The following is a 13,027-nucleotide window of genomic DNA, read 5'->3' on the forward strand; positions in this document are numbered from 1 at the left end:
GCAGTGATTTTTGCTGGAAGGTGCTATCTTACACACTTTCCTCAGGATCAAAAATTAAATCCTATGGGCTCTTGGGATTGCTTGTCTGGGAGGCTGCCAGACAAGCGCTTCCCCACAATGACACACTGTTGTGTCAGCGCGTGGGCTTAGCCACTGCTTAGCAAATTTGCTAGATAAACTTCCATGATTCATGCACGCGGCGTTCAAGTGGCTAACTCCTGTAAATTGGCAGGGAACTGACGAAGAATGCTGCTCCAACAATGAGGGAACCCACTGAAATCATGAATTAGCTTTGACAGATCAATGGAGACTTGACTGACAGCCCCAGGCACCCCACGTCACAGCTCTGAAAGGGCTGAGCAGCAGCAAGGGGGGTGCCATGAGCAGTCAGCAGCGTTTATTTGCCAAATACAGGAGAGTTTAGGGCCAGAGGTGGCTCAGATGAGAGCATCTCACCAATTCTAAAAAAGAAAGAGCAAGTTTTATTCTCTCTGTTTAATAAATTAGAAGGAGGGCAGGACATCTATGTGTTTAATATAGATAACTAAGATATCAATGATATCTATATTTATGTGTCCAGCAGACACCTTCTGGTGAAACATATCCCAGCCCATGGCAGGGAGTTTGGTACTGGGTGATCTTTAAGGTCCCTTCCAACCCAAAGCATTCTGTGATTCTATGATATCAAGAGGAACCCACCCACACTGTCCTTCATCATCTCTCCCATGAACAGCAGTAACTTGGGGTCCAAGTGACAGCAAGTACATCTGTCTCCTTTTCAAAGCTGAAAATCATGAAGCTGGGTATTTTAAGAGGAAAACCAGTTAGCATTTTGAGCCATTAAACTAGAAACTCTTGGAAAGAGGAATCTAGAAAACACTCCCATTTTCCAGAGAGGTATCCTTCAATAACACTACAACAAATTATTCTGCTCATACACAAAACCAATGTGAATTGCCAGGCATGTTTTCACCGTAATTTAAAACCAGTCATTGAAAAATATAATCTCTTCCACAACCATCTCCCCATAAAACTGGAGTAAATAGAAGCCAAAGTAATTATGTATATAAATAAAAGTATTTCCCTGAAGGAAGAACAACAAAGCACCCTTTGCTCAGCTATTCTGGGGACCAATGGATAACTAAGAGATTCTTCTGAGTTTTTTACAGCCTGAGAAACAGTGAATTATTCAATGCTCATTGACACTCCTGCCTTCAGTATCTCATTCTGATATTCCCTTGCTGCACAGATGATCAGAGCATTTCAGTGACCAGTGGAATATACTGGATTTCTCCAACTGCCTGGATGTATATGCCAGGTGCACTCAGCTGGACAAATAAATTCCTGTAATTGCTATATTTATGGGGCCAGGCTGATGCTGCAATCTGCTCTGTGCCACACAGAGCCATTTCACTGTTGCACATGGACAGGGCCAAACCCATTATTCCAGGTTCCACCAGCAGCATGAAATGTGTCAGAGACCCTCTGAGCCCCAGGCCGGGTGTTGTGCTTTAACCTAGCAGGCAGCTAAAACTCCCCCAAGCCACCTGCTCACTCCCTCTCCCCCACTGGAATACGGGAAAGAATCAGAAAAAAAAAGGCAAAACTCAAGGGTTGAGATGGGAACAGCTTCACAGGACAGAAAAAGAAGTGGAAAAAATAATAATGATGAAAAAAGAATACAAAATACGAATGATGCACAATGCTATTGCTCACTGCCTGCTGACCAGTCCCCCTCAGCCCCCCCAGTTGTACTGTTCAGCATGATGCCATATGGTGTGCAATGTCCCTTGGGCCAGTTTGGGCCAGCTGTCCCAGCTGTGTCCCCTCATGGCTCCCTGTGCCCCCAGCCTCCTCGCTGGCAGGGAACGAGGAGCAGAAAAGTCCTTGACTTCATGCAAGCACTGCCCAGCAACAGCTGAAACCTCGGTGTTCTAACAACATCTTTCTCATTCTAAATCCAACACACAGCACTGTACCACCTCCTGGGAATAAAATTAACTCTATCCCTGCCTAAACAAGAACTTTGGGAGGCTGGCTGCTGTTCCCACAGTTCAAGTACAGGAAGGAAGAAATCATGAGTGTATTATTGTTTAAACATTCACTTCTTCCTTCAAAAAACCCCATCTCTCCTGAACTTTTCAAGCTGTTTCACCCAACCACACTGCCACCTTCCCCAAAACGCTTTCTCCCTTATTTTCTGATCACTAAAGGCCTGGCTGTGCTGAGTTGCAACATAGTGATGGTGTATGCACCAAAAGTTTCTTTCTGTTCTCTTTCTTCATACGATTTGGGATTTTTTTTCGTGGTTTTTTTGACTTTTTGGGTTGGTGGTGGTGGTTTTTTTGGGTTTTTGGGTTTTTATTTTTTGTGAAAGACACTAACCCAGTCAGTTTTACATCAGCATCTATGGCTGTGCTGCAGGAGCCTTAGAGCTGCTTGTGGACAGAAGCAGAGCAACACGCAGCAGCACAGGCTGGGATTTGGAGGCTCTGAGCTGACAGAAGATAATGGGGGGTTTACAACAAAGGTCCTCTCTGAATGATAAATGATTCCTGCTGCAGTCAAAGGATCTGACAGGCCTACCTATTTGTTCTGCTCTGCACAGAGAGGGGATGAAATGACCTAGATCAACACAAAAGGCGTTACAAAAATCAGATTTTCAATGCACATTCAGCAACCCTAGGCAGCAAACGCACAATAGGTATTTAAACAACAACCCTTGTAAAAACCTTGCTCTGTTGTCATAGGATGCTTTGTTTGCTATTTTTAGCTTTTCAAGTGTCAAGAAGCAACAGAAAAAAAAAAAAATACTAAGCAGCACTGGACACCAAGATAAAGCAAGTGAGGCAAAAAGAAATCTGAAGCAAGCTCCACAAGATGAGGTTAAGTTATTCAAAGCTCTCTTTCCTGCAAGACAGGTGATGTATTTCAGCTTAAATATCCCACTCGATCTGTCCTCAGTGAAGAAGCAAGTGACAAGCTGCCAATCCCACTGAAAAACTCCCCATCCATCAGAGCTTCCCCCGCCCCTGCCCCGCACCAAGCAATGCTTCATCAGCACCTACAGAATCTGAATCTGCCTATTTTTAACAAGAACACCATCCTGCAATCCTGCCCACCAGAAGGATTTGCAAATCTCTCCAAATACTCCTCCCAGGTCCTGATAACTTTACCAGCATGAATAGGAAACTTGGGGCTTTCAGAAGAAGCTGCAGCTCGCTGACAAGGCTGGCAAGATTTCCTTTCCTATCTGCAGTTTGCATGAGTAGGCAGCTGGGATTGTGATGAATTACTATCTCTGATTCCAGTGCTAAGTTTGAAACATTTATTTGGCATAGTCTGTTAGGGAAAAAAAAAAAAAAAAAAAAAAAAACAAAACACTGCCAATATCAGCTAATGGTATAAGCAAACTTCTTCAGGAGAACTACCAAAGGTATTTCACAGCCTCTCTCTGCTTATAACAGGAGCATGTTTGTGGACCAGACATATTTATTGACTGAACTGTAATTGAATTTTACTGAATGTTTATCTCAAAACACTGTTTCAAAAGAGAAACTAGAATATCTTGGTTTGAAAATAACTCCGTTCTTAGTTACACCTTTTCATGAGGCCAAATCCTTCTCCAGAACTCAGTGGACACCCTGAATGCCTGGGAAATTGCATTTTCCATCAACTATTTGTTGTGCCTCCCTGTTTCATTTTGGAGCTCAGAGTCCCAGGCTTTCAGCAGCCAGCTCTGCAAAACATGTCTATAAAATCCTGCAGGTCTGATCTCTCTGCACAAATATTGCAATATTAAGCCCATGACCAGTGCCTGTTCCAAAGCTAGTTTATTTTCTAACCAGTGGAAAAAGATCAATCAAGGTTTGGATTTCAGTCAGGAGCATTCATCACACTGATGTGCATGGATTAGAAATCTTCAAATATGCATTGATGTTGTTGCAGGAGATTCACTATTTCATGATAATTGAGCACTTTTACTTGTAAATTTTACTTGTAAATAAACCAAAAAGGTTTCTCCTGTCTGCAGCCTTCCTGCCTGCCACAGTGCTCTTCACCCCTCTCACAAGAGCAGGCACATTTATTTTGGTGTTATTATTTTCATGCAATAAGCAACTCAGTACTCCCTTTGCCATACTTCTTAAATTTTAGATCCTCTAAATTTTAGATCATCTAAAAGCCTACAATACTACACACAGTTGCCCAACTGCTAAACTCGCAGCTGCTACTTATAAAGTTGATGTCTACATTTAGTAATTTTGTAGGTAATGCTTATGGAAATTATTAGCCAGTGCCACATACACAGGCTGTTGCCAGTGTCAATCTTGATCCTCCTACTTTGTATTCCCCGCCTTTAGGATGAGTTTTAGACATGAAAAAGCAAGGAAGCAACCCCCCTAGAACAGACACAAAGCAGGTTACAATATCCCTTTCCTTTCACCCGCTGAGGCCATGCATGTATTTTGTTGTTGCTGTTATCATCATAAATAGTAGGAGTGGCATTCATCATGTTTTTATGGCTCTCATCACACCTTAAGTCATTTACCACTTCGTTTTTTGGTTTTGTTTCTTGTCAAATCGCCCTCAACAGGACAAGTCCCCACAAAAAGAAAAAAAAACAAAAAAAAACCACAAAAACAAACAAACAAAAAACAGAAAAAAACCACAAAAACACAAACAAACAACAAAAAACAAACAAACAAAAACAAAACAAACAAAAACAATTAAAAAAAAGAGGGAAGCAAATATTGCAATGCATAAAAATGTTCTATATCCACTTTATTCTCCAAATCCCCAGGTTCTGTAAATACCACAAATCACTGTCAACAAACAGCACATCAGCTCCTATGGGCTTTTGATGACCTATCTGCATTAGCTCACTAGTGCTCTGGCTTGGGGATTTGCTTTTTTATGGACTTGGAGATGTTTTGCAACACATCAACCCATCATATAAAGATGGTGTTCAGCAGAAATTTCATTGCACCATGCTGAAAGAGTCCTAAAATTGCAACCTCTCTTTTAAAAAAGCATTTTAAAATCTACAAACAAATGTCTTTAATCTTGTAAAGATCTAGAAAGACTGTGGCAGGAAAACTTCCCTTTTATATTTCAGTATTTCTCAGAGATGAGCTCTAAAGTGTTAGCTGAGATAATTATCAGAGAGATTATGCAGATCTTATTATCAAAAGGTTTTGTTTGCTCTCTTGTTACATAATTGCTTAGTGTTTGCAAATGCTCAGCAAATAGAAAGCACCAGAGAAGTACCACGAGTTACTGATTTAACAGAAAAATAATTCTCCAAATGGTATTAACATTTTGAGTTGTGTCTACTATATTTTGAAAATTTCTGTTTATCTGTAGAGCCCCTCAGTGATATAACCTTGGCAGCACATGAAATGAGAGTTGTGCCTTACCACTCCTGATTTTGGACAATTTCAGGAGAGCTGTGAAACAGCAGGAAGCAGAAAAAAAGGTGCAATATATTGTTTCACCATTTCCTTCACTTCTAGCTTTGCTGGTGACAAAGGAAACCACATTCAGAAGATAAAATCAGGATTTATATCTCAAAGCAGTGCCATAAAGCAAACAATCAATTTATGGAACCACTAAATGTTTCAAGAATTGGGTAAAACCACATCAAACAATTCCAGGCTTGTGTAAGTTTATAAGCAAAACTCAGACTACCTGAATTCATATACACTTTGTAACTTTTAACCAAATTCTAGCAAAGACCTTACAAACATGTTAAAAGCCATATTTAAAGTGCAAAGGTGAGGCCTCAGGTATAAACTTGCCATTGGGCACACTTATGTACCCAGACCACTTAGCCTTGACAGCAATTTAAAAGGTACAGTAACTACATCATTTCAATACCCGTTTTCAAGAATTCTAAGTTCATTTCATTATTATTTACAGGTAACACAGGTCTTTTCAAGAAAGCTTAAAGCAAGTGCACTATACAAGCAGGGTACTGGCCACAGAACTTCCCTTAAACACAAGAAAACGAGATTTTACTTACAGCCAACCATCATCATGGCCACCGAAAAAATCTTCTCCCCATCAGTGGTGGGTGCTATGTTCCCAAATCCTATGGTTGTAAGGCTTGTCATGGTAAAGTAGAGGGAGGATATGTACAAGGAGTCTTTGCTGGGCCCTCCTTCCCACTGGCCCGAGCCCGTGCTGTTGTAGCGATACGGGGTGCCGATGCTCAGGGCCAGCTGGTAGAGCCAGCTGTCTGTTTTGATGGTGTTGGTCAGTTCATCGATCACCTCGTAGTCCCCAATGCTGTACCAGATGCAGGCCAGCCAGTGGGCCACCAGCCCAAAGACACACACCAACAGCACCAGCACGGCAGCACCATATTCCAGGTAATGGTCCAGCTTCCTGGCCACCCGGCCCAGCCGTAGAAGGCGCACCACTTTCAAGGAGCTGAAGAGGCTACTGATTCCCTGGAAAGGAATAAAAAGCATTATTTGATCTGAAATATCCTGCTGGTGAGCACAGAAGGCTATACAGCAATTCCTGCATCTGCTTAAAATCTTTCTATCAGATAACAGAATACAAGATCAAACCCTCCTGTCCCTCCAGTGCTTTTGTCCTTGCCAGGCTAAATTGAGTTTGGCACTCACCAGGTGGATAAATTACTTTGTTCAAACTCAGTCTTTCAAAGCAACAGAAGGGTTCTGTAGAATCCAAAATGGAAACAGCAAGTTTATTACAAAAGGAGTGGTTCAATGCTTCACCAGTTTGAAGTAAATTAAAGACTTTTTTGACCCCAAGAAGATAAAAGGAAGTGGAAGAGAAGTCACAGATGGAACTAAACGAGCCCTGTGGAGTCCTCCTGAAGTTTCCCAGAGATCAGCCTGCTATTAAATCCAAGCAGAGGATTGTTATTCTGGCCAAAACAGGGGCACACCTACTTTAAGAACCCTCAAGACTAACAGATGCTTGAGAGAAACATCAGAAAGTAATCGAAGTGGGAAACTCAGAGTAATCTGCCTATTGCTACTCTCATCCACCAAACAGGAGCTGAGTAACGGTCTCTACACAACACTCTCCACCTCTTATTACCCTTCAAACATAACTCTGGACATTTTTTTATTTACAAGAAGCATCCTGACTGAACATGGAATTAAACAACTGTGGGCACATCACCTTCCTGAGCAAGGGAAGTACGGACCACAAGGCACGTGCCTTTGCATACAGGTTTAATTTCCTCTCCAATCAACAGATATTTTCCTAAAGCAAGTGTTGGTTCAGTGTTGTTTTTTTCCTGTCACACAAGATAGATGACATACAAATAAATGGAAATACAAATATTTAGGGAATAAGAGCACAAGGACCATCAGAAAATTAATAGAAACATCTGAGAAAGGATAAGAAATGTGTATGTCCCTCTCAATGCACAAATGGTTTGGGAGTTTTCGAGATGCAGAAAGAGAACAAAAATATGCTCCTGATCTACTGCAATCCCATGATATAACTAACTTGTGCATTAATTAGTGGCTCAAAATAGAAAATTTGTAAAGGAAGGTTTCTAATATAAAACATTCAAAAGTTGAAGACATTTAATTTAAAGTAAAAATTAAGACATAGAAAGCAATGAGGCAAACATTCCTAGTTACTGAGCCAAGATTAAATTGCCCTTTTCTATGCATCATTATCAAATCAGTCTAGTCAAAACACTGGCTAATTATATTATCAAACAGTAAAAGACTGGAGTTTCTGGAGTTTTCCATACCAGAAAAAACATTTGTCTCTTTTGCACCTTTTTCCCTTTTCCCAGCATTTGAAGGGTAACATACATCTGATATTTCTAGATGTAATCTGTTTGGCACAGTTCTTGTATGCTTTTCAAATCCTGTTGGAATGTGTTTCAGATCCCCAAATCCTTAATAAATTGAAGCTCTATATTTGCATTCAAGCTCTCATGATGACTAATACCACAGAGGGAAGTGGAATTTTCCCATTTTGATTTCTGCATTTTGCATTTACACAAGACAGATATCAGAGTATCATCCTTATTTCCATCTAAATGTGTATCTACTTATTTGCTTTAGGATTTATGACTGGGAGACACTCTGAGCAACCAAGTTTTCCAATAAACTGGGAAGTCCCTTCCAATATTCCTGGCACAATGAACTGTGGCCAATGGACTACTGAACGAGGGTCCAACACCACAGTAACAATATCAACATTAAAAAAAAAAAAAAAAAAACAAACGAGAGAGAACTTCAGACTAGTTTCATAGTTATTCTACAGTATATTTTACTGAGTTAACCTTGACTTTGAAAGCTTTCAACTTTCATAAGAGGGAGAAAACAGCAGGGTGTTTTTCTCATAGGCTCAAATCGTGTTGCATTGGTCAAACAGAGATGCATTAACTCTGTTTTTATTAGAGACACCATTCATTTCCAGGATTAAGACCATGGAAGGAGTTAAAAACCTGGAATTCAAACTTGGGGGGCCCTTTTATACACCCAGTAGTTGAAGTTTGTCCCAGTGGCACAGCTTACGCTATACTTTTTACTGCAAAAACAACCCTTGAACAGAAGAGTTTACACAGTGACCTCCATCTCCCACCCACACTTCATCTTCTCTAAGTTACATGGACAATTTAGCAGTTATACAAATAATACAAAAATACAGCATTTATTCCAAAGTCTGGGAGAAAGTTTGTGCTGTCATTTTTTTCCCCTAAGCAAAGGTAACAATCACATCTTTTATGTATAAAACAAAGAGAAATATTTCATTTTAGCTGACATTGAAATGTATTATTTCCAAAGAGTAATTTATTTATTTGAAATGTATTATTTCCAAAGAGCAATTCATTTAAGCAAGTTTCACTGCAAATCTTAAAGCCTGTTCAGTTTGACCCCTTACTTAAGCCAAAAAAACAAGAGATATTCACATCTCATGTCTAATATTCCAAAATAGACAATATTGGAAGCTTCAAAAGCCTCTTCCATAAAGCACTATATAGGAAACAGCAACTAAACAAATGCTAAAGGAATATGTGACATATCACACATAGAGTATATATACATATATGTATCAATCACATATGCACTAACTACTGGTTGGGTCAAGCTAGTACCTTCATACTTATAAAATTGCCAGCAATTAATACACAATTGTTAATAGGCAAAGCTTTGTCTCAGATTCAGCAACATCTTTGACAGAAGTTATGTGAAAGACTAACAGCCTTGAATTACATTTGGGCAATTAAGAAATTCAGTTTTCTAAACTCAATTGATTGCAGGCTGCCTTTAATTGCATTTTTCTTTTAACTGTAATTATGCTCCATAATGAATACTTTGAAAACCCTCCTACTGCAGGATGGGCATCTGCTCTGACAGAAGTAACTTTAGCACCCAGAAATCAAAACAGAAAGGTGAATGGGCCATGTAATCCAGTTTGGATTTATTTATGGTGTGAATAAAGCACTTGTTGGATACTGGAGATCCAACCTTCTGGGAGGAGCATTTGTGACTCCATTGCCATTTCAACGGGACCAACTGTCTGGAACAGCTGCTAGGCTGCGTTCTGTAATTGAGAATATCTCCTTATGTTATCAGCCATCCAATCCAGCCCCTTGGGGTTTTGGCTTATGTATTTTATCACATCCTAATCAGATGAGGACACTCAGCTTGCTCATCATCAATCATCTCGGCTGCAGAAATCTGAAAAACCACCTACTCCAAAACTGCGTTTTGGGTGTCAAGTTTGGAACCAAAATCCCATCTGACACACATCATCCATTTAACTATTCCAAATGTGAGTCACGGGAGACCTTCCCGAGGACTTTCAAGGCCTTTGGATCAGGAGAGGACAAGAGCAGTGGTTCTGAACCAGCCATTTTTGTACCACCATTTCAATTCAGGAGACAGCTGAAGCTGTACAAAAGACGTAGAGTCTGTCAAATTTATCCAAAAAGATATTTTTGAGGGATGGATGTTTAACTTGGAATTAACTTAGACATTCATGACTAAACAAAGCCCAAGTTGCTTGACACAAGCACCTTTCAAAATCTGTGTTCTCAAATCCTCTTGATACACTAAGAAGGGAAATTAAATTTGATAGTGGAGTCACAAGTGATAACAGCACTCAGTCTGACATGCAGAGGGACCAATCCTTCCTTTTAAACTACTTGACTCTTGCCATTTCAGACCCTAGATGGTACCACACTTTCAAACTACCATATTCCAGAACGAAAGAAGTGTCTAAGCTGTGTGTCTGCATCCAGATGAACTTTTCCAGCCACGGGACTGAGACAAATGTTTCCCAAAATTGCCATGCACGGCGTGGGAACAGATCTCTGCACCTCCAGCAAGAACAGGGGGCAAAGTTCTCTTGCAGTTAATGAATCCCTGATAAGCCAGGCAATAGGAAGGATGAAGCTGATAAAGTTGTGTTATACAGGGGTCAGGAGCCAGACATGCAAGAGGATGAAGGGAACACTGTCACCAAAGGAAAATGAAGGTTAACAGGGGCAGGAAATCATCTGAGCCCACAATGACTCTATCTAAAACCTCCTAAGCCAGGGAAAAAAGAGTAGAGTCTGTTTTACACTAAAGGAGCAGCTGAATAGCAGAGCTGCATGTTTGTAAAATCTGAAAAACAATAGCTGGTTACTTGCTAATCTAATTAATCTTTCCTGAAGTTGGAAATTACTGCATAAATGGTTTTTTTTGAAAGTAAAATAAAAAACCAAAAACAGCCATTAGTTTCAACCATCTAAATATACAAAATTCTGCATAAACCTCAAAATTAAATCCCAGTATGCTGATATGGTAAATCATGCATATATTTTTCTTTCTACTAGGGAATAATGTGTTTTTAACTCTAGGCACTTTTTCTATTAGATTTCACTCCATGATTATTTATTTATTTGTTGTTAGCTGTGGGTACACACGCAACAAAAAGAAATGAAATACGCATTTTAAATGTGTTCTAAAACTGAAATACTTTGAAAATAAGCTTTGAAAATGAGGATCAGTACTGCATCATTTAATAGAAAACACTGTCTCAGAAAAGGTCAGAGGAAAAAAAGAACAACTTTTCACTCAATTTTAACATTCAGCACACTGTGGCTTTGAAGAATTTATGGGGTGGCCAAGAACCAGAGCTATGAAATGTTGGTAGGAAATGTTGCAACTGCAAGCAAAGGGTGATTGCACCATATACAGACGTTAAACCAAATTTAAACTAGCATCTTAATGCTGGACACAAGCAACTACGGCAAAACTTCCACCAAAGTGACCCAATCCTCAGAGGATTTTGCAGCCAGGGCTCACCTCTGTGCAAATGGGGAAAATGATTTTGTGTGGCCACAGCATGGACTGAGCTCCAAGCACCCTTTGGATCCCACAGAATGCTGCAAGCTGATGGCAAACCACCCTGTCCCTGGGAGCAGCCCATCCTTCCTCCCTGGGGAGCAGCAGTGGGCATGTCAGGGGGGTAATTCACCCCATAGAATCACAGAATCACAGAATAATGAGGCTGGAAGACACCTCTAAGATCATCAAGTCCAACCTATGCCCCAACACCACAACTAGACTACAGCACCAAGTGCCAAGTCCAGTCTTTTTTTAAACACATCCAGGGATGGTGATTCCACCACCTCCCTGGGAAGACAATTCCAGTATTTTATTATTCTTTCAGTGAAAAAAATTTCCTAATATCCAACCTAAACCTGACGTAGCTTGAGACTGTGTCCTCTTGTTCTGTCAGTGCTGCCTGGTGGAAGAGATCAACCCCACCTGCCTGCAACCTCCAGCTCTGACAGACGGGGAGGGGAGGAATCACCTCCCTCCCCTCCCACTGAGCACACAGGAGCTGAGGGCTGTCACTGCTGGGAGGAGAAACCAAACCCACCCCAGAAACCCAGAGAGCTGGATCTGCACAGCAACCCAACCTGTGCTGTGGATCAGAGAAACACACTGCAGAGCACTGCCACCCAAGGTGAGACTGATCCTGCTCCAGATGAGCTTGGGGAATAAATGCTATTAATAACAGGAGGCTGAGATGCTCTGCAGATGCAGCAGCATGCTCATTTCTTCATTTAACAGCAAATTACTCCACATAATGTGATGTACACTTCACTCCTGGCAGGGCTTTGCAGAAGTCCCCACTGGCTTGAAGGAGGAATTGAATCAGTTCATAAAAAAGTGAACAATCACAAACTAAACTGGACTGGGGTGCTTGCTCTCTAAAAGGCAAGAGCTGGTAAATTATAAATATTGAACTGGAGATAGTAATAAGTAAAGACAGGTGGACTATGAGAGGTAGAAGAGTCAGACACCTGGAATATCCTTACATCAAAAGGTACAAAAGGTTGTAACTCAAAGAAAGGGAAAAACTTGTAAAACTGGGTATCAGTTATAAATGAGTAAATAATCACCCAGAGGAAGAAAACAGAAGCAGAGAACTTGCAATATATAAAAAATTAAAAAAAACCACCCAGAAAACTACACCTTAGAGAGGAAGTAGTGATAAAGTAAGAATTGCTAAATGCCAGATTGAACTTCTCCTTCCAAAAAATATGAAAACAAATACCCAAAGATTCTTCAAATTCAAAATTAAAAAAAAAAAAAAAAATCAACGAAAGTGATCAAACTGCAATGAAATAAAAATAATCCAGGCTTGGGCTAAAAATTAAATTAATTGTAAGCATTCCAAAAATGGTGTTGATATTTCCCAGAAAATCTAATGCATGAAGAAGTAAATAAACAGATACATTACTTGAACAAATGTTAAGGAAAAGAGTAATTAGAAACTTTGAGGCAAATCAAAATTCAATCAGTGGAGCAGTAGTTTAGCTAAGCTTAGCCTAGATGGGATTCATCCAAAGTTTCCTGATAGTTTTCTCTGATAATACAGACCATTTTCTAAATAAAATAAATTCAGTATTTCTGTAACATAAGAGGTGAAATTATTATGAAACACAGGGAAAACAGGGACCACCACTGGGATACCAGAGTGACTGAAGAACTTGTGGACATGGTGGAAAAATGGAAATCCT

The 13,027-nt window shown here is 40.2% G+C and overlaps 1 protein-coding gene across 2 annotated transcripts in view; it reads right to left on the reverse strand.

Annotated features, from left to right (window-relative positions):
* The window catches only part of KCNH5 (potassium voltage-gated channel subfamily H member 5), a 153,331-nt gene that overhangs the window by 88,461 nt on the left and 51,843 nt on the right, over nt 1-13,027 (reverse strand). For both annotated transcript variants that reach the window (XM_021554525.3, XM_021554526.3), the window contains one exon: nt 6,023-6,452. In XM_021554525.3, coding sequence (XP_021410200.1) covers nt 6,023-6,452 — 430 coding nt within the window. The remainder of the gene's footprint in view (nt 1-6,022; nt 6,453-13,027) is intronic.

Source organism: Lonchura striata, chromosome 6 (assembly GCF_046129695.1).
Source record: "Lonchura striata isolate bLonStr1 chromosome 6, bLonStr1.mat, whole genome shotgun sequence".
Taxonomy (NCBI): domain Eukaryota; kingdom Metazoa; phylum Chordata; class Aves; order Passeriformes; family Estrildidae; genus Lonchura; species Lonchura striata.